The 20,624-nt window shown below is 42.1% G+C and overlaps 1 protein-coding gene across 6 annotated transcripts in view; it reads left to right on the forward strand.

The window, feature by feature from the left end:
* slc39a6 (solute carrier family 39 member 6) overlaps positions 1-20,624 on the forward strand; it is a 41,243-nt gene that overhangs the window by 13,562 nt on the left and 7,057 nt on the right. For all 6 annotated transcript variants that reach the window (XM_053227390.1, XM_053227395.1, XM_053227391.1 and 3 more), the window contains 8 exons: positions 3,929-4,609; positions 5,247-5,391; positions 5,499-5,582; positions 12,897-13,066; positions 13,196-13,381; positions 19,630-19,708; positions 19,840-20,181; positions 20,354-20,434. In XM_053227390.1, coding sequence (XP_053083365.1) covers positions 3,929-4,609; positions 5,247-5,391; positions 5,499-5,582; positions 12,897-13,066; positions 13,196-13,381; positions 19,630-19,708; positions 19,840-20,181; positions 20,354-20,434 — 1,768 coding nt within the window. The remainder of the gene's footprint in view (positions 1-3,928; positions 4,610-5,246; positions 5,392-5,498; positions 5,583-12,896; positions 13,067-13,195; positions 13,382-19,629; positions 19,709-19,839; positions 20,182-20,353; positions 20,435-20,624) is intronic.

Consider the following 20,624-nt stretch of genomic DNA (forward strand, 5'->3'; position numbering starts at 1 on the left):
TAGTCCAACATCTTCACCACTGACCTAGCACTGTCACTCATAACAGTTCTATCAAATAATCTCAAGAACCTATGTTCTGACATTAGAAAAGGATGTTTCCAGGCTAACATAAACTATTTAAATGTATGCACTATTAGGTAATAACATTTGTTATATTGATTATAGAAAAAGATTTTTTTAATACCAGCTGCTGTGATGAGAAACAGGATTAGCCATTTGTGATGATGCATTTTTTCTGTTTCAGTTTAGAAGCCTAGCCAGATAGCTACACTATAAACACAGAGCTATAGAGCTGAGAGCCAGTGAAGTAGCCTGCTGGAGTTTACTGCAAAAGAAAAACAGAAAAGGATTTATAATATAAGGTGTAATTTCCCCCAATCATTGTTATTTTAATCATTTTCAGTGGAACCATTTGACAGACAAGTTGTGGCTTAAATGATTAAAATAACAAAAAAATATCAGTCATCAGCGCTCCTACTGCTGTCTGACATTCACCTGAAATGAGCATGTCACATTTACAATTTAATTGTGCAGATCAGGAAAACAATCATGATTTTATTTTGTATATTTCCTCATTACACCAAAATTAATTTCTGGTTAACTGCACTGCCAGCACAACATACTACTCATTTTTAGACATAATCGTGACTTACATCAAGCACAGCACATTGTCTGCATTCAGACTGTGGTACACAGAAACTGGAGTACACATACATAGTATATATAGCAGTTTATGGTAAATGCCCACTGGATGGGGAAAAAAGGCTACTGTACTTATTATTATTATTTAGACTTGTGTGTAAGGATGTAGGGAGATGTTTTTGAAGGCCTGACGTAAGGCATAGAGGGAGTCCTACTCTATCAGGACTGATTTAGGGCACCTGCACTGAAGGTAACTAAAGTTGCAGTTGTGTCCTCTTATCAAGTGAAGTGAAGTGAAGTGAAGTGACTTGTGGCCAAGTATGGTGACCCATACTCGGAATTTGTGCTCTGCATTTAACCCATCCAAGTGCACACACACAGTAGTGAACACACACCCGGAGCAGTGGGCAGCCTTTTTTTTTTTTTTTGCTGCGGCACCCGGGGAGCAGTTGGGGGTTCGGTGCCTTGCTCAATAATCTCAATTATCTATGCATGATGGATGGGATAGGCCTGGAACCTAAAATTCTCATGTTCTTGCTGTTATATTAGATTTTTACTGTATATGTACTTCCATTTCTAATTATATAGTCATTTAGGATCATTCATGCTAATTTTAGCTTTATTTGGCCAATAAGGATGAAGTTCTTTGTCTACTTGTAACCAATCATACCTGTGCAGTAAACTATTTAATTGCATGTATCACTTTGTTCTTTTTAGTTCTCCTCCCTGGCCATGATGAGAATAAACGTATTATTCTGGAGTCAGTTGTGTCTCTGTGAGTTTAACTTGATATTTTTCTTTAGAATGTAATATTCCTACCACACTAGAAACTCTAGATGAAAGATATTGTCTTAATGAGGACACAATTTACTTATAATTGCCTTCACCTGTGAAATATTAAAACAACTCAGATTTTCTGAACAAAGACCACCTCAGTTTAACTGTCACTAAAAAGACTGTCAGTCTGAAGGAAAGGAGTGAAAATGAAGACTAATGAGCAGTCTAAGGATGTTAAAGATAAGGTAATAGAATATCATAACTTAGGAATAGGGTGTAAAATTATACCTAATAGGTTGGACATCTGAGTAAGCACTGTGACAGTGAGGAAGAGGAAGCTGCATCACACCATTCAAGCACTACCTAGACAAGGCCCTTCACAAAAATGACAGAAACTGGGAAACTGGTGAGGGAAGCCACACTAAGGCCAACAGTCACTCTGAAGTAGTTACAGAGTACAGCAGCTGAGAGAGGAGTGAAAGTGCACAAAACAAATCATGAGCTCTGCATAACTGGAATGTATTGGAGTGTGGCTAGAAAGAAACCATTGCTCAAGAAGAGTCATATGAAAGCAGGAGAGCGATCCAGTGATGTGGGGATTTTTGTTATGATAAGACCAAGATTGAGATACTGTATTTGGGCAGGTTTCGAAGCACAATGTGGGGCGCAAACCTATGGCAGATAATACTTCATTTAACACCATCCCTATAGTAAAACAGGGTGGTGGCACCAACCTTCTTCTGGGGACACTTTCATCCTCTCTACCAAAATCAAAATTGAAGGGAGAATGCTTCAGTCTGCTAAAAACAAACCTGGGAGAAACTTCACCTTTCAGCAGGACAATGGTCCTAGACACAAGGCCAAAGCAATGCAGAAGTGGTTAAAAACAAACAAAAAAAAAGGTGAATGTTTTACAGTGGCCAAGTCAAAGTCCAGATCTTAATCCCATTGAAAATCTGTGGCACTGTTTGAAAATTGCAGAAAATCTGCCAGGTAGAATAGGTGAAAATCACTCCCCAACAGTGTGCAAAACTGGTAGGAAATTACCCCTAACAGGCTGCAACAAAAAATTGTTCTATTAAGTACTAGCCTAAGGAGTTGAATACTTATGGGACAACATTAGCAGTACTGCTGACAAATAATGAATTTTGACTTTGAAAATTTACTTTAAGAGCACACTGGTTTTAAATAAATTTACTGGCTGGAAAAATCTGTGTAAGTATAATTTGTAATCCATGCAAATCTGATGACTTTTAAGAGGGTTGAGCATGTTTCAATTTCACTTCCGAGGTAAGTAAATGCACCACGTGTCTGATTTCACCAATGGGAAGTGCATCTACGACGTCTAAGTGGAGCAGTTCAGTAGTCGGCGCGACCTACACACGGAGTTTTAATGACGTGTAATTAGCAGTAGAGCTGAAAAAGTGCTTTCTTTCTCTTACATATCGCTGAGTGGCTCCTGTTCAGGTTAGTAGCTTGGGGGTCTGTTATTACACTGGTCTATCTATTTAAAAAAAAAAAAAAAAAAAAAAAAGAGTGCGATTGAAAGCACCGATCAGGCCGCATCCGGGGGAACTATGCGTAATGTTGTTTTGCTAACCTCGCGTTTTGTTTCACACACCGTTTAACTTTGGGGAAACAGAGAGAGTTTAAAAGTGCAGTATATTTGTATTATTGTTAATATTTAAACGGAGCTGCAGGACGTGTCATACATAGTGAAAATGTCCTGCCCTCGGTGACATTGCTAAGATGAGGCACTCCAGAGATGCTCGACATATGGCGTTTATTGTCCAACCACTATTAACGTCTATGAATACAATCTGCTTTTATATTCGTATCGAACACGTGATTCAGCTCAGTAGCCGACCATCATTCGCATTTAATGAATTAAAAAATAATCAAAAATGCAGTGTTGGTTAAAATGGCTTTTGACGATTCATGATGTAACCGTTTACGTCACCCCGACACTATTAAGTAGGAAGTAAATCTGTTTTTTTTAATTGTGTAGTGGGTGTATATGTAATGCTGTATGTATAATCATTCAGACAGTCTGCTGAAGTGTACTTCAGTAATAAGTATATCGGTGGTAAAAAATTGCAGTGTAGTACACAAAGTTTCGAGAGAAATGGGTCGTTTCTGATAAAAGTCCTGCAAGTAAAAGGCTATAACCAGTTGATATATGATATTAAATGTTAATATATGACTTTCATTTCAAGAGCTCTCTAAGACCTGAGAATATAAATGAGTTGGGTTTTTTCATTGATCATCTACAGTAATTGCTTTATTCTGGTCAGGGTTGTGGTGGATCCAGAGCTTATCCAGGGCCACTGGACATGAGGCAGGAATATGCCTATCTATCTATCACAGGGCATCATGCACATGTAAAATCACCCACTTGTTTATACTGAGGGACAACTAAGTGTAGCCACCAAAATGAAAAGCATGGTTTTATCAAGTTACAACTTCTAATTGCTTGCTAATATTTGCAGCAAAGATCACTGTTCCACAGATGGCAGTGTGGATACGGTTCCTGATTGTGGTGGCTCTGCTGCTGTTCAGGGCCTGCTTGTTGGGTGCAAATGGCAACTGCAACCCTCTTATTGTAGAGACGGACAGTCTTTTAGCAGAGAGAACACAGCAGCAGCATCTGCGTGCACTTTTCCTGAAGTATGGTGAGAATGGGACCATCTCATTGTCTGGTCTGCGAAAGCTGCTTGAGGGGTTGGGACTAGACCGCATCAGGAGAGTAACAGTGCAACACCATGGAAACAAACATGAACACACACACTTGCATACACACTCACTAACACATGCACACAAACATGCCGCACCCATACATTCTGCTGGTAGCAAGAAGGATGGTGATGTTTCAAGTGTGGAAAAGAGTGACTCAACCTCCAGTGTGCATCCTGACTCTATTTCCATGAAGAAGAGCCAATCGGATATTCACCACAATCTCTACATGAAGAGAGATTCTGATCCCACTGCTATCCTGACCACACCGTCATATGTCACCAAATCACGCCGGGTAGAACGCAGTGCAGACTACAACCTCATGGACTCGGACTCTTCCCAGCCCAATGCAACATACTCCAACGACACATACCACAGTGAGAGCACATCCACACACAACCTGGATGACCACCATGATGAGGATGAGCATAGCCCATTAAGCTATAACAGTCATGAGGTAAACACCAAAGATATTATTTAAAAATATTTCTTTGCAGCATTTCAGTCAACTAATACTACTACAGAACTTCTAAATAGCTTTAACCAGGAATATTGTGCTTCTGCTGTTCCTAACGTTGACCACAAATGAATGATTACAAATTGAAATATTACTCGCATGGAAACAAGTTATGTCATGTGGCCAACAGTGTAGTGTAATGTCAAGACTTCCTTTAGAGGAAGTGTTCTGTTGTAACATGCTCTGCTATTTACATCAAATGTATTTTCGGTCTATATGAAGTGACAGTGCACCACAGCATGCTTCATAACACAGTTCAACTAATTGATAATTAAATTCTTCCCAAGACAGAGTTTAGCCGTTTATTATCATTTATAATCTATATTTTTATAGATTTAGTTGATTAGTTGTTGAAGCCTCACAGCATACTATACTTCAGTACAGCCAAGAGGCACAAACATAGGTTATTGAAACATTCAAAGGGGTATAACACTACACTTATGTTGCATCCACCACATGTTTGTACACACAGTCGTAGGAAGTGCTGAAATTCAGAAGCCTGTGTCAAGAGCCAGTGCACAGTCACTGATATCACATGTAATGGCTTCTTGCTTTCTGCTTACTCTCTTTATCTCAGTGCCAGAATGCCACCATGATTCTGCAGATGCATGGCATGTCCCAAGAAACGACTCTCTCTGTTAATGACTTCAGCTTCCTTTGTCCTGCCCTCCTTGTGCAGATTGATTTTAAGTCCTGCCTTCTGCATGCTGACAACCAATCAGGTTAGAGCATGTTCAGTGATTTACATAGAAATTGTCTTATGCTCAATAATGATATGCAATATATAATCAGTTGATATAGCTGTAAAAATTCTTTGGGACATTTTTAGACTATAAAGATCACTTTCACCATCACCACCATCAACATGATAAAGCTATTGGAAAACACCAGAAGAATCCTTCCATTCATATGGGTAAGTATGTGAAATGTATACATGCAGATACACTGTGCATGCAGAGTGTGCCTCTATGCCCTGTTGACTGAGTGAGAAAGGAATATGTGCATATGCATGTGTCTCATTTGTAGTCAGGTCCATAAATATTTGAACATAGTGTACTGGAGTTTAATTAAATAATGAATATGAAAAGTGCAAACTTTCAGATTTAAAGGTTGAATTAAAACTGAAAATCTTCATTTAAATTTAACTCCAACATAATGTGGTAGACAGCTAAAATAACAACTTTGTCAATGTCCAAATATTTATGGGCCTGACTGTATGTAGAGCACCTGTGCAAGTATAACCTGTGTTTATTCTATATGTACACTCACTGGCCACTTTATTATAAACACCTGATTATTCATGCAGTTATCCAATCTGCCAATCATGTTGCAGCAGTGCTTCACATCAATCGGAATAGGTTTAAAAAAAATAAAAAAAAAAGATCTTATTGACGTTAATCATGGCATGGTTGTTGCTGCCAGACAGGTCTGTATACTTCTGCATTCATTTAATTTTTAACCTTTAAATCTGAAATCAAATATGGGAAAATGTCTGTTTGGTTTTTTTATTAGTAAGAATAATACAGCAACAATTAAAGACTTTACTTTGCTTTTTAAAAAATATTGATTATTGAAAGTAACATACATTATACAGTTATTTTTTATTTTCAATATGTTTAACCTTTGACCTCTTTGACCTGAGCTGCTTGAAGGAAGCGGTAGGTAGCTGCAACTGCTAACATAATACAGCCTAAATAAAGAATTACAACAAACAAAAAAAGGACTATTTTTAGTAGGTTTTTCATTTTGTATGCTCACAGTCCACTTTTTTTACCATCCACTATTAGCAACACCCGCTCAGTTATGCATTTATCCAATTGGCCAATCAAGTGGCACCAGCACAATGTATAAAACCATGCAGATACAGGTCCAGAGCTTCAGTTAATATTCACATCAAACATCAGAATGGGGAAAAAGTGTGATCTCTGTGACTTTAACTGTGGCGTGATTGTTGGTTCCAGACTGGCTGGTTTGTGAACTTGTAAAAACAGTATAGAACATAATTCAGTCTGTGTCAGATTCTGAATCTGAAATATCAACTGAAGTCACAGATAAGAAAATGCCACTCGACATTGAGGGCATAGCATCTCCTTCATCAGCTTTCTCCTCCTGTGCATCGGTCTCCGCTTCTCTGCTCTTTGTTCTTGTTGGGGTTTTATGTTCCAGGTGTCTTGAACCTTTTCCAGAAAACATCCAGAAATTAATTGCCTTGTCTGGGCAAAAAGATTCAACTGATTCCCCATTTATGGAGAGTTGCATGCAGTCATTCAGTGTTTCAGGCTGTAGAGAGGTACGATATGTTGTCTTCCCTCGGTTCATGCAAGAAAATCCTCTCTCACAGATGGCTGTCGATGGACTAAGTGTCAGCATTAATTTCACCAGCAACAAGATATGAGAGAGGTGTTCTGGATTCTCAGAGAGGAGATCTCTGTACAAGCAATCTAGCTTGCCACCACGGTGTTCTGCAAGCCACATTTTTAGATCCATCCATTCTTGTGGAATTTTCTCCTTCTCTTCCTCATTTAGCAAACTGGCAAAATGTGTGACAAGATAGTCCACCTCTTCATCCCCATAATTTGCCAGCTCTTCTCTGGGGTGGGGAAGAGTGGAAGGGTCAAAAACTTTGAAACAAGAGAGAGGCTTTTCATGCAGACTTTTAAATCTGCTGTCCATGTACTTAACTGTGTTGTCAATAATCTTCTGAATCTTTGCACCAAGGGCCTCTGTGGTCTGTGGCCTCACCTCTTCTAGCAGGTCGCACTTGGATGAGATGGTCCTGTAGTCCAACATAAAATGCAAGAAGCGAACAAATTTCTCAGTCTTCATCTCCTGCACCACCCCCTTTGCTTTGGCAGCATCCTCTGACATAATATCACTTCCTCCTGACATATTCTCCATATGAACAACAGTGGGAGTGTAATTTTTTTCCACAGCCTTTAGACATCTTAGCCTGCTTGGAAGCCACCGTGTGCTCTTCAGACCACTGAAATGTGCCACTTTCTCTTTTAGCAGTTCACTTATTTCTGTCAGTTCTCTTCGCTTCTTTGGGGGAAAAGTAGTACATCTTAATGATGGTTTTCAGTGTATCTTCAAATTTCACCAGGTACTCACAGCCTTTCACACTATCCAGCACGGCTAGCTCTAATTTGCGTGCCACACAGTGGATTGTTATGATGTGGGGTTTCCTCTGTTTCAGTCTCCCAGCTACTCCTGTTTTCTCACCCATCATTACTGCAGCTCCATCAAAATTTGCACACACTACTTTCTTTTTCCATGTGTCTTCCCTGATACCCATGGTGTTCACTGCCTCATCAATAGCTTCTAAAACACCTGCAGCATTTGCACTCTTGACTGGCTGACATTTGATCATGTATGTGTATATGTCCCATTATCTCTCACATATCTGACATGAACCAACTTCTGTTCTATTATACCAGTGTCTGTACTGCCATTTGCAAGAATTGATAAGAACCTGCTTTCTTAAATTTCCTTTTCAATCTGGTCTCTTGAAGTTTGTGCTATTGCTCCAATAAATTCTTTGCAAGTGTTGTCATTGAGGTAAGTGGAACCAAGGTCTAGGTTTTGCTTTTTGAAGTCTGCAAAGACCGCTAAATTTTGCCAATGGTAATTCACCTTTTGCAACATAGTATGCTGTTCTGAAAAGTTTCTTCAGGACTTCTTGTTGTGCTTGTTTTATTTTTAGTATGTTTTTTGCAATTGGTGTTTGTTCTGGGAAAGACTCTGCAGAGTGAGCACCAATGCATTTCTTGTGATGCAGGGATTTCTCATGGGTTCTGATGGTGTCTTTCCTAAAATTACTGGTTCCAGTAACAAAAGCACTTGTCGAGTCAGAAATCGAAGGGAACTGATGACACACCTGGCAGAACATTGTCATTTATCTTGTCGTGTTCCAGCCACAGAAATTCCTTTGTCCATGAAACCAAAAAGCTGCGTTTTCTTTTCGCCTCATAGTCTGATTTTTCAGAACTTTTCCGCTTTGTGGTAGTCTGCTTTTCTTTGGCTGTCCCTGCTTCATTCTGACCTGTCTTTTTTTGCTCAGCAGAACTGAAATACCTGCAATCTCTATCACATGTTTAAGCTTGCTGCAGGAGATTTCACTTGTCACATGAGGATAGTAATGACTGACAGGACGAGCGTCACTGATACACGGTTCGCACGATTGCGAATTGAAAGTGAAAGTTGAAACCGAGCGCTCATTCAAACGTGATTTCAATACCCCACATATTGATAGTGCCTCCCCGATGCCCGAAAATTACATACAACATAATTACCCAACCAAATTTGTGAGAGAATGCAAAAGCATTTCAATATATTTTTCCTCCCTATAAGATAGCCCGACGGGCAGGGCAGAAATACATTTTAGTAGCCCGACTGGATGACACAATAGCCCCGGGACGTCAGGCTAGCGATTTTGCGAGCCCTGTATTAGCAGAGTAATGACTCAGTTACAGCAGAGTCCGTGCACCATGATTTGTTAACCTACATGCACAGACCTCCTCCTTTGCTCTTAGTAGAGTCCACTGCTGTTCTGTCTGCCCTGGAGACACAGCGACCCTGTAGCTCAATGGTCCTGCTAGAAATGTTGTTAAGCCATGTTTCCATAAAAATCATGATGTTGCATTCCGTAATCCTTTTATGCAATTTAATCTGAAGCTGCAATTTGTCCATTTTGTTCACCACCGATCATACATTTGCAAGAAAAATGATTGGGAGAGATGGTTAATGTGGGTTTAGCTTTAGTCTAGCTCTAAGGCTGCCTCGCTTTCCCCACCTTTGTTTCTTTGTTTACAGTCTCGGCACCGACACTGGGCTCTGTCTGCCAGAAGAGCTGGATTAGCAGTCCATGGTGATCTGGCAATTTCCTGAGGGAGTTACAGTTGCAGCTGTAACTGTCGTCTAGCAGTGTTTGTCGGTTATATGAAATATATGTAAGGCTATCCTGAGTGAATAAGTTTGCAACCAATAGTGTAATACTACTAAATTGCAAAATCTAGGGAGAAGCAGATCCTCACATTGTACACGCACCACCATCTTGGTCATAATCCTATACCCGTCCTGGCAGCTCAAAACAATCTGGCTATTTTCCTGACCTCTCATCAACAAGGCTTTTCCACCCACAGAACTGACGCTCACGCATTTTTTTTTGTTTGTTTCATTTTGTCGCACCACTGTAAAAATGCACTCATCCGTGATGTACATCATGTATGCCTAGTCATGCATTTCAACATCATGAGAAAAATAAGTAGTGACCTTGAGAAAACAAGAAGGTGTTGGACTCAATGCAAGTGTCTCGGAGTCTGCTGGGAATCATTTTGGTTTGAATTCCAGCCTGTAACTAATCACCCCTTGCTCTCTCCTTCTATTTTCATATTAGTAATTTAGTTGTTAATTAGATATTTATTAATCATATATCTTGGTGTTCTAATGATATATTTAAACTTTTCTTGTATTAGTTGCTATCCTTTGACATTTATTTTTACTGTTTTATAAAATTGTCATTTTGTAAAGCATTTTGAACTGCTTTTTGTGTGAAAGGTGCTATTTAAATAAGTATTATTAGGGTGAGTATATTAACATAAACTGGTGATTTTCAGCTGCACTATTGCTGTAATGGATGCTGTAATAGAAAATTATTCGGCACCTTACTGATTTGAAAATTTAACTGAACCCATCACTGTAATTAACACAATCTTTGTTAAAAGAAAAATTATTTGAATATCATTCACGTGTGCTGTCATAGCTCATGCCTAGGATTGCAACGGTATAAGGTTTTCATGATACGATAACCGTCTTGGAAAATATCATGGTTTCACTATATACGGTATTACAAAGGTTTTTTTTTGGTATAAATGGAAGGATATGTTTAAAAAAAAAAGTCTCCCTTTTGAAAATAGATAAAATAAATAACAAATCCGTTCGTTGTTGAAATAGAACAAAAACAGACAATATTGAGTCTAAAATGTAAGTCACTTATTAACTTATTGTTTACATGTTAGCATAGCATGTTAAATTAACTACTAAATGAAAAATAACATCAGCTGTGTGAGCTTTTAAAATAAAAATGTCCTATATTTAACATATACTGTAGGTGCATGACAGTGCAGCCAGTGTACCTTTACCCCCCTCTCTCTCTCTCTCTCACACACACTCACTCAGTCACCCAGATTGGGGTCAGTGTGTGTGTTTGTAAGTCAGAGGTTGCCCCAAGCCAGGATCTGGAAAATGATTTTGGTGGCACATTTTATGATTGACGTTTAAACATTCACATGTTTTTTCTTTAGGGATTAAGTTGTAAACAGAACGTATTCCTTGATCTGCATGGAGGGATGCGATTCTTGAATATGGACAAAATTGTTTGTGTTTCCTCCTCTAGCCACTTTGCGTCCACATTTTTTGCAAACTAGATATCCGTCCTCAAGGACAACCTCCCTTTCATTTTTGGTATATCCAAAGAAATCCCACACTACTGATTTTAATTTCTTTTTCGGCGAGGGGTGGAGATTGGTGATATCAACCTCGCTTCTTTGACATTTTCTCCGCTGTGTGTCAAGTTGACAAAGAGTAAAGGCGATGCAAATGCGCAGGTGAGATTCTCCGTCCAGTTGCGCTTTTTTTTTCTCCCCAATGCCGTAGATAAGCAAACGTACATGGTATGATAACCGTCAATTTTCATACCACGGTATACCGCTGCAACCCTACTTGCTCCACATTTATGCTGCTTATACAGTGGCATGTGAAAGTTTGGGCACCCCTGGTCAACCTTTTTGTTAATGTGAAATGATCTCCAAAAGGCATAAAGTTACAGATGACACATTGCCTTTATATTTTAAACACATCTTGAGGTAGTCCATCGTGGATTTTGAGCTGTGTTTAGGATCATTATCCGTTTGTAGAAGGCATCCTCTTTTCAACTTCAGCTTTTTTACAGATGGTGTTATGTTTGCTTCCAGAATTTGTTGGAATTTAATTGAATCCATTCTTCCCTCTACCCGTGAAATGTTCCCCGTGCCATTGGCTGCGATACAACCTCAAAGCATGATCGATCCACCCCCATGCTTAACAGTTGGACTGGTGTTCTTTTCATGAAATTCTGTGCCCTTCGTTCTCCAAATACACCTTTGCTCATTGCGGCAAAGAGTTCTATTTTAACCTGATTAAATGCATCAGGCTTGTGTAAATGTTCTTTTGCAAAATTCAGATGCTGAATTTTTTACATGTTTAACTTTATGCCTTTTGGTGATCATTTCATCTTCCACGTGCTTAACTGTTCACATTAACAGAAATTTTGACCAGGGGTGCCCAAACTTTCGCATGCCACTGTAATTCCAGCACCCCCTCAGTGTAAAACACCTTCTCGCGTCCCTTGTCAAGTGTCTCCTCAACATCTCTTCAGAGATGATCCCAAGCTGTAGGCATTCATGTTGTTGCCAGAAAAGCTTCAACAGCGTATCCCAGAGATGTACCCTTGAAAATTAGTTGAATTGATATTTATGATTACATTTTTGCATTATATGATTTCAGCACATTAATTTAATAAATAACAAAGAGAATATTGAATTTATATTTTGAAATGGGAACAGAAAGGAGCAATTCTCCATTAACATGTTGATTATAGCATTTTAAAAAATAATAAAACCATTCGTTTTTGGTTTTTCAGTTAAGTTTAAAATACAATAATGAATGAACCCAAGTACATGGCCCCAGATGGGCTGGTTAAGTCTTTCATTAACTGCCAATCTGCTGGAATTTTAATGCACAATAGTCTCTAGAGTTTATACAGAATGGTTTGTGGAAAAAAGTGGCAATAACTCAAATTATATAAATAATATAAAAGACCAAAAAAGAAAATTGTTTTTCCAATCTTCAGCTGTCCAGTTTTGGTGAGCCTGTGTTGACTGTAGCCTTAGATTCCTGTTCCTGGTTGACAGGAGTGGAGCTTGGTTTTTTTTTTTTTTTTTTTTTTTTTTTTTTTTTTTTTTTTGGTAACTTGTCTTTTACTGTTGTAGCCCATCCATTTCAAGGTTCAGTGTGTTGTTTGTTCCTCATTCTGATTGATGCAAATGTCCTGATCTGCATCTGCAATATTTTTATGCATGAGCTGCTACAACGTGATTGGCTGATTGGATACTTGCATGAATGGGCCTTTGAATTCCTAATAAAGTGGGCAGTGAGTGTATATAATCAATTGTGTGTTTGTCTGTTACAGCTTGGATTGGAGGTTTTCTCTCTATCACAATAATCAGTTTGCTGGCTCTGGTGGGCGGAGTCCTAATACCACTCATCAACAAAGTCTGTTTTAACTTCCTGCTCAGCTTCTTGGTTGCCCTTGCAGTAGGCACGCTCAGTGGAGATGCCCTCCTGCACCTTATCCCACATGTAAGTTCACACATGGAATTGGTTAAGCTTTGTATTCTGGGCTACTTCTGAAAGCTGTAAATGTAAATTAACACATGCCGCAAAAGTAGTGTATCAAGAGCCTATTTAACTGTTTTATCTGTCTGTTAGTCTCAGGGTCACCACAAGCACCATCATGCTGCCAGTGAGAGCTTGGACCATGGTCTCCATGGCGACAGTGAAGATTCCCTTAAGCCTGTTTGGACAGGGTTGACTGCATTGGGGGGAGTCTACATCATGTTCCTCATTGAGCACTTCCTGACCCTTGCAAAAATGTTCAAAGATAAAAAACAAAAGGTTAGGCTAACAAGCAAAAATGCTCTGACACACACACAAGCACAGCTGTGAGCACAAAATGATCGATCAGGGTAAAGTCGGTAAAACAGAAGTGGAAATTATGTTGACTCACTATTGTGCCAATAAAAATAGTTAATAATAAGTAGTGAGTGCTAAAGTCTCTGTCAGCAAAGGCATTTGTTTGAGGCTTGCATCTATGTGTAGATAGACCGGCCAAAAGACAGTACAATAACTAATAAAACAGGACAGTAGGCATTCCATAATAAGAGACAGTAAGAGACAGTGCAGTGCTGACCAGTACACATTGTGGAAGTGTCAGATATAACAGGTAATGCAAAAGAATAACAATATACACCGATCAGTCATAACATTAAAACCACTTGCCTAAAAGTGTGTAGGTCCCCCTTGTGCCATCAAAAAAAAAAAAAAAAAACAGCTCTGACACATCAAGCCGTGGACTTCACAAGACCTCTGTAGGTGTGCTGTGGTATCTGGCACCAAGACATTAACAGCAGATCCTTTAAGTTCTGTAAGTTGCCAGGTGGGGCCTCCGTGGATAAGACCAGCACATCCCACAGATGCTCCATCGGATTGAGATCTGGGGAATTTGGACGCCAAGTCAACACCTTGAACTCTGTCATGTTCCTCAATCCATTCCTGAGCAAGTTTTGCAGTGTGGCAGGGTGAATTTTTCCTGCTGAAAGAGACCACTGCCATTAGGGAATATCGTTGCCATGAAGGGGTGTACTTGGTCTGCAACAATGTTGAGGTAGGTGGTATGTGTCAAAGTAACATCCACATGAATGCCAGGACCCAGGGTTGTTGAATGTTCCCAGCAGAACATTGCCCAGTGCACCACACTGCCTCTGCCAACTTGCCTTCTTCCCATAGTGCATCCCTGTGCCAGTCTCTGAGTATTGAGAAGTGTGATGGTTTTTGGGAAGAAACTGTTGCACAGTCTGGCCGTGAGGGGCCTGAATGCTTTGGTACCATTTGCCAGACAGCAGGAGGGTGAAGAGTTTGTGGCTTTGCGGATGCAGCATGTGGTGTAAATGTCTATGATGGAGGGAAGAGAGACCCCGATGATCTTCTCGGTTGTCCTCACTATCTGCTGCAGGGGTGCAATTTCCAAACCAGGCAGTGATGCAGCTGCTTAGGATGCTTTTGATAGTCCCTCTGTAGAATGTGGTGAGGATAGGGGTGGGATACCAAGATGGCGGCGCGGCAGTAGCACGCAGCGGCCACTCTGGATACAAAATGGTGCTTTTTTCGTCCTTAGGCCGACTTTTTAACGGCACATGGACATCGGAGCTACCGGTGTTCGTGTTTACCACCGCCAGACACTTATAAACCTCAAACACTACAATACAGCCTCTCTGCAAGATGATCTGTTGGAGAAGCTACGCGATCTCGGCTTGCTGCGGGGACCAGGCCTCCAGCCCTCGGCATCGCCCGATGCCGGTGGCCGGGGGAGGGGACGTCGCAAGCGGTGCGCGAGAAAGCAGAAGCGCGGCAAGAGGGCGGGGGTTCGTGCTAGGCTAAAAACAAACCCTAGCCGGCCAGCTCTCCCGTCCATCCTGCTCTCCAATGTCTGCTTCCTGGATAATAAACTGGACTACATCCGACTCCAGCAAGCTACGCGGCGTGAGTTTAGAGACTGCTGCGTCTTTTTCACGGAGACGTGGCTCAGCAACAGAGTTCCGGACGCCGCCATTCAGCTAGACGGGCTAGCCTCGTTTCGTGCCGACAGAAACACTGCTCTGTGCGGTAAGGCTCGCGGCGGCTTGTGTGTTTACATCAACACGGAATGGTACAAGTTACTGCTCATCGCTGGTGGAGTTTATGACTGTTAGATGTAGACCTTTTTATTTACCACGGGAATTCACTACTGTTTTCATAATCGGTGTATACATTCCCCCCAGTGCTAACGCTAATGATAAGGAGGCGCTCTGTGTACTGTATGGGGCTATTAGCGAGCTGCAGAATTCACACCCTGACGGACTGTTTATTGTTGCCGGAGATTTCAACCATGCAAATCTCAAGTCAGTGCTCCCTAAATTCCATCAGCATGTGGACTTTGCAACGAGAGGGAAAAACGTGCTGGACCTTGTTTACGCAAACATCCCCGGCGCGTACCGTACGGAGCCCCGCCACCACCTCGGCTACTCAGACCACATCTCTGTTATGCTAATGCCAGCATACAGACCGCTAGTCAGACGCTCCAAACCGGTTCTGAAGCAGGTGAAAACCTGGCCAGGAGCCATCTCTGCTCTTCAGGACTGTTTTGAACACACTGACTGGCACATGTTCAGGGAAGTGGCAACTGACAGCGACTTCACTGACTTGGAGGAATACGCGACATCAGTGACCAGCTATATTAGCAAGTGCATTGATGACGTCACCTTCTCCAAGACCATCACCTCACGCTCCAACCAGAAGCCGTGGATGACTGCAGAGGTGCGTGCGCTACTGAGGACCCGCGACTCCGCCTTCAGAGCAGGCGATAAGGTGGCCCTAAGAACAGCAAGGGCCAAACTGTCCCGGGCCATCAGAGAGGCGAAGCGCACACACGCTCAGAGAATCCATGACCACTTCAAGACCAGCAGAGACACCCGGCGCATGTGGCAGGGCATCCAGAACATCACCAACTACAGGTCATCACCATCTGCCTGTGACAGTGATGCCTCCCTCCCAGATGCGCTGAACGACTTCTACGCTCGGTTTGAGGCACAGAATGGCGTGGAAGATCACCCCTTCTCCCAATGACCAGGTGCTGCGTCTAACCACGGCTGACGTGAGGAAGACTCTACACAGAGTCAACCAACGGAAGGCTGCTGGACCAGACAACATTCCTGGCAGGGTGCTCAGGGGATGTGCAGACCAGTTGGCAGATGTTTTCACGGACATCTTCAACACCTCCCTGTGCAGCACCGTTGTCCCGACCTGCTTCAAGGCCACCACCATCGTCCCTGTGCCAAAGAAGTCTTCAGTGTCCTGCCTCAATGACTACCGTCCCGTTGCATTTACACCCATCATCATGAAGTGCTTCGAGAGGCTCGTCCTGAGGCACGTCAAGACCCTGCTGCCTCCCTCACTGGACCCCCTGCAATTCGCTTACCGCCCCAACCGCTCAACAAATGATGCCATCACCACCACCCTCCATCTGGCCCTCACCCACCTGGACAATAAAGTCACTTATGTTAGAATGCTGTTCATAGACTTCAGTTCAGCATAGAACACAATCATTCCTCAGCACTTGATCGGAAAGCTGAACCTGCTGGGCTTGAACACCTCCCTCTGCAACTGGATCCTGGACTTCCTGACTGGGAGACCTCAGTCAGTCCGGATCGGGAACAGCATCTCCAGCACCACCACGCTGAACACTGGGGCCCCACTGGGCTGTGTGCTCAGTCCACTGCTGTTCACTCTGCTGACTCACGACTGTGTAGCAATGCACAGCTCGAATCATATCATCAAGTTTGCCGATGACACGACCGTGGTGGGTCTCATCAGCAAGAACGACGAGTCAACATACAGAGAGGAGGTGCAGAGCCAACAACCTGTCTCTGAATGTGGACAAAACTAAAGAGATGGTTGTTGACTTCAGAAGAGCACAGAATGACCACTCTCCGCTGAACATTCGACGGCTCCTCTGTGGAGATCGTCAAGAGCACCAAGTTTCTTGGTGTTCACCTGGCGGAGAACCTCACCTGGTCGCTCAACACCAGCTCCATAACAAAGAAAGCCCAGTAGCGCCTGTACTTTCTGCGAAGGCTGAGGAAAGAACATCTTCCACCCTCCATCCTCACCATGTTCTACAGAGGGACTATCGAGAGCATCCTGAGCAGCTGCATCACTGCCTGGTTTGGGAATTGCACTGTTTCAGATTGCAAGACCCTGCAGCGGATAGTGAGGACAGCTGAGAAGATCATCGGGGTCTCTCCTCCCTCCATCACAGACATTTACACCTCACGCTGCATCCGCAAAGCCACCAGCATTGTGGATGACCCCACACACCCCTCACACACATTCTTCACACTCCTGCCGTCTGGTAAACGGTACCGAAGCATTCGGGCCCTCACAACCAGACTGTGCAACAGTTTCTTCCCTCATGCCATCAGACTCCTAAATACCTAGAACTGGACTGAAGGAACACACACACACACACATATACACACACACAACTGAACTGGTCCAAAGGAACTCACGCATACATACATACATACATATATATACACACAACGGAACATCCTCTATGCACATGCACTGCACATGTTTTGCACGTCTTATTATTGCTGCTACTGCTAGGTTTACACTGTTTACACTACCTCAGCTGTAATATTTGCACTACTGTCACTTTATCACTTTCAACAGGACTGTGTACTGGTCGGCGTCGTAGTTATGTACTGTCTGTTCTGTCTTGTGCTGTCTGCACATGTTTGCACTTGTGCACTTTACGTTTAATTTATGTAATTTATGTAGTCCCCGTAGTTCTGTGTTGTCTTATGTGGCACCTTGGTCCTGGAGAAACGTTGTTTCGTTTCACTGTGTACTTGTATATGGCTGAAATGACAATAAACTCCACTTGACTTGACTTGACTTGACTTGACTTGAGATGGGCTTTTCTCATCCTTCACAGAAAGTAGAGATGCTGCTGGGCTTTCTTGGTTATGGCGCTGGTTTTGAGGGACCAGGTGAGTTTCTCCGCCAGGTGAACACCAAGGAATTTGGTGCTCTTGATGATCTCCACAGAGGAGCTGTCGATGTTCAGCAGAAAGTGGTCACTCTGTGCTCTCCTGAAGTCGGCAACCATCTAATTTGTTTTGTCCATGTTCAGAGAGAGGTTGTTGGCTCTGCACCCTTCCATTAGCTGCTGCGCCTCCTCTCTGCATGCTGCCTCTTTGTGGTGGGTCTCATCAGCAAGAACAGTAGTGTGAACTTGAAGTGATTCAAGCTGTGCATTGCTGCTTAGTTGTGAGTCAGCAAAGTGAACAACAGTGGATTGAGCACACAGCCCTAGGGAGCCGCAGTGCTCACTGTGGTGGTGTTGGAGATGCTGTTCCCAATCCAGACTGACTGAGGTCTTCCAGTCAGGAAGTCCAGGATCCAGTTGTAGAAGGAGGTGTTCAGGCCCAGCAGGTTCAGCTTTCCATTCCGGTACTAAGGAGTGATTGTGTTGAATGCTGAAGTCTAAGAACAGCATTTGAATGTGTCCTTTTTTCCAAGTGGGTAAGGGCCATATGGGGGGTGGTGGTGATGGTGTCATCTGTTGAACGGTTGGGACAATATGCGAATTGCAGGGGGTCCAGTGAGGGGGCGCAGCAGGGTCTTGATGTGCCTCAGGACGAGCCTCTTGAAGCACTTCATGCTGTTGGCTGTGAGTCCAACAAGATGGTAGTCATTGAGGCAAGACCCTGAAGACTACTTCGGCAGGGGGCAGATGTTATATGTTATGTTGTGTGTGTGTGTGTGTGTGTGTGTATATATGTATATATATTTATATATATATTATACATTATACACACAATATTTTCTAAGCAGTCTTGTACAACATGCAGTTGACTTCATCTAGTCTGAAATATTGCATTTAGACTACTTTTTTAAACTTCATCTGCCTGCATTTTCTTACCGCCTGTCTCACTTTTTTTTTTTCCACTGCCCTGACTAGTCAACATCCCCACAGTAGCCTAGTGAATGTATTAATCTAATAAACTTGTCAGTGTAACTAATTACATTAAAAACAAAAGCTTTAATCGGTATAGTAGATGTTACCACATAATAGTGCAGACAGTTGAATAGTTTCTAGTAGCACTTCTATTGCCTAGAACTGTCCTATTCTACTATCAGGGCCTATATTGTTGGTGCTAATCAACAGAATAGATATGTTAAATTAATAGCCTTAGATTATGACTCCTCAAAGGCTCACAAAAATACTGATAGCACAAGAAATACTGGCCCTATAAAAATTTGAATTATGTAAAATCTGTTGAAAATGCAGTACAATAGTGTCTCATGTTCCCCCCCATAGTAAATGGACACTGGGTTCCTGTTATTTTACCACTGAGGAATGTGCAATGCTGAATCAGTAAGATCAGCAACTATAAGCAAGAGCAAAAATGATTTATCCTTTGCATTTTCCTGTAAAATGTTTTTACTTCAGTACATCTATGCATTACTAAGGCTTGAATGACTAACTCTAGATATGGGTGGGTGTGTGTGTGTGTGTGTGTATGTGTGCATGTGTGTAGGTGCAGAAGAGAGCAGACTTTGCTGTTGAAATTTTAGATTCTCAGAACGTGGCAGACCCTAACATTAAACCACTGGATGGTGAGTTTGTGTGACTGGATATTTGCATTATACAACCATAATATAGTATGTTGCTTGAAATTGATGGATGATGAGAACATGTTTCAGTGTGAACTGTCTGGTCCCCCCCCACTTCTTCTTCTCCGCATTAGACTCTGAGGTAAATGGCAGGCATGCATGGGGACAGGGTCTGCCAGAGGAGGAAGAAGTGATGTTATCTCAGGGTTGTTACACAGATGAAGATTGTGAGAACAAGTGCCACTCCCACTTCCACGACACTGTTGGCCAGTCAGACGAGCAGCACCACCATCACCACAACTACCACCATATTCTGCATCACCACCACTCTCAAAACCATCACCCCCACACTCACACACACAGACATACACACTCTTATTCTGTCCAACATTTCGAGAATGCTGGGGTTGCCACCCTTGCCTGGATGGTCATTATGGGGGATGGCCTGCACAACTTTAGTGATGGGCTGGCTATAGGTAAATCACACACAAAATTGGATGTATGTTTTAAAAACATATATTCTCACTGATAAAGTGGCAGTGTGATTCATGCAAATTCTTACAGCACTATTCATCAACTTAAATGCCTTCTGAAAATGTCTCTCTCATCCATATGTGCGTTTTTTTTTTGTTTTTTTTTTAAATAAAGGAGCAGCCTTTACAGAGGGTTTATCTAGTGGTCTTAGCACTTCAGTCGCTGTGTTCTGCCATGAGCTTCCTCATGAGCTGGGTAAGACCATCTTCACCACCATCATTAGTGAACTCCAGTATTGTGCAGGTTTTAGTATGTAAGGTTTTTGTTGCATGAGTGTATTATGTATGTGTATGCATGTGTATTATTTCTGAGGGAAATAACATTGCAGCTTTCCAGTTTATTTGCTGCTTTCGGATTTGCCTTGGCTTTGATGTGCTCATGGAGA

Source organism: Pangasianodon hypophthalmus, chromosome 21 (assembly GCF_027358585.1).
Source record: "Pangasianodon hypophthalmus isolate fPanHyp1 chromosome 21, fPanHyp1.pri, whole genome shotgun sequence".
Classification (NCBI taxonomy): Eukaryota; Metazoa; Chordata; class Actinopteri; order Siluriformes; family Pangasiidae; genus Pangasianodon; species Pangasianodon hypophthalmus.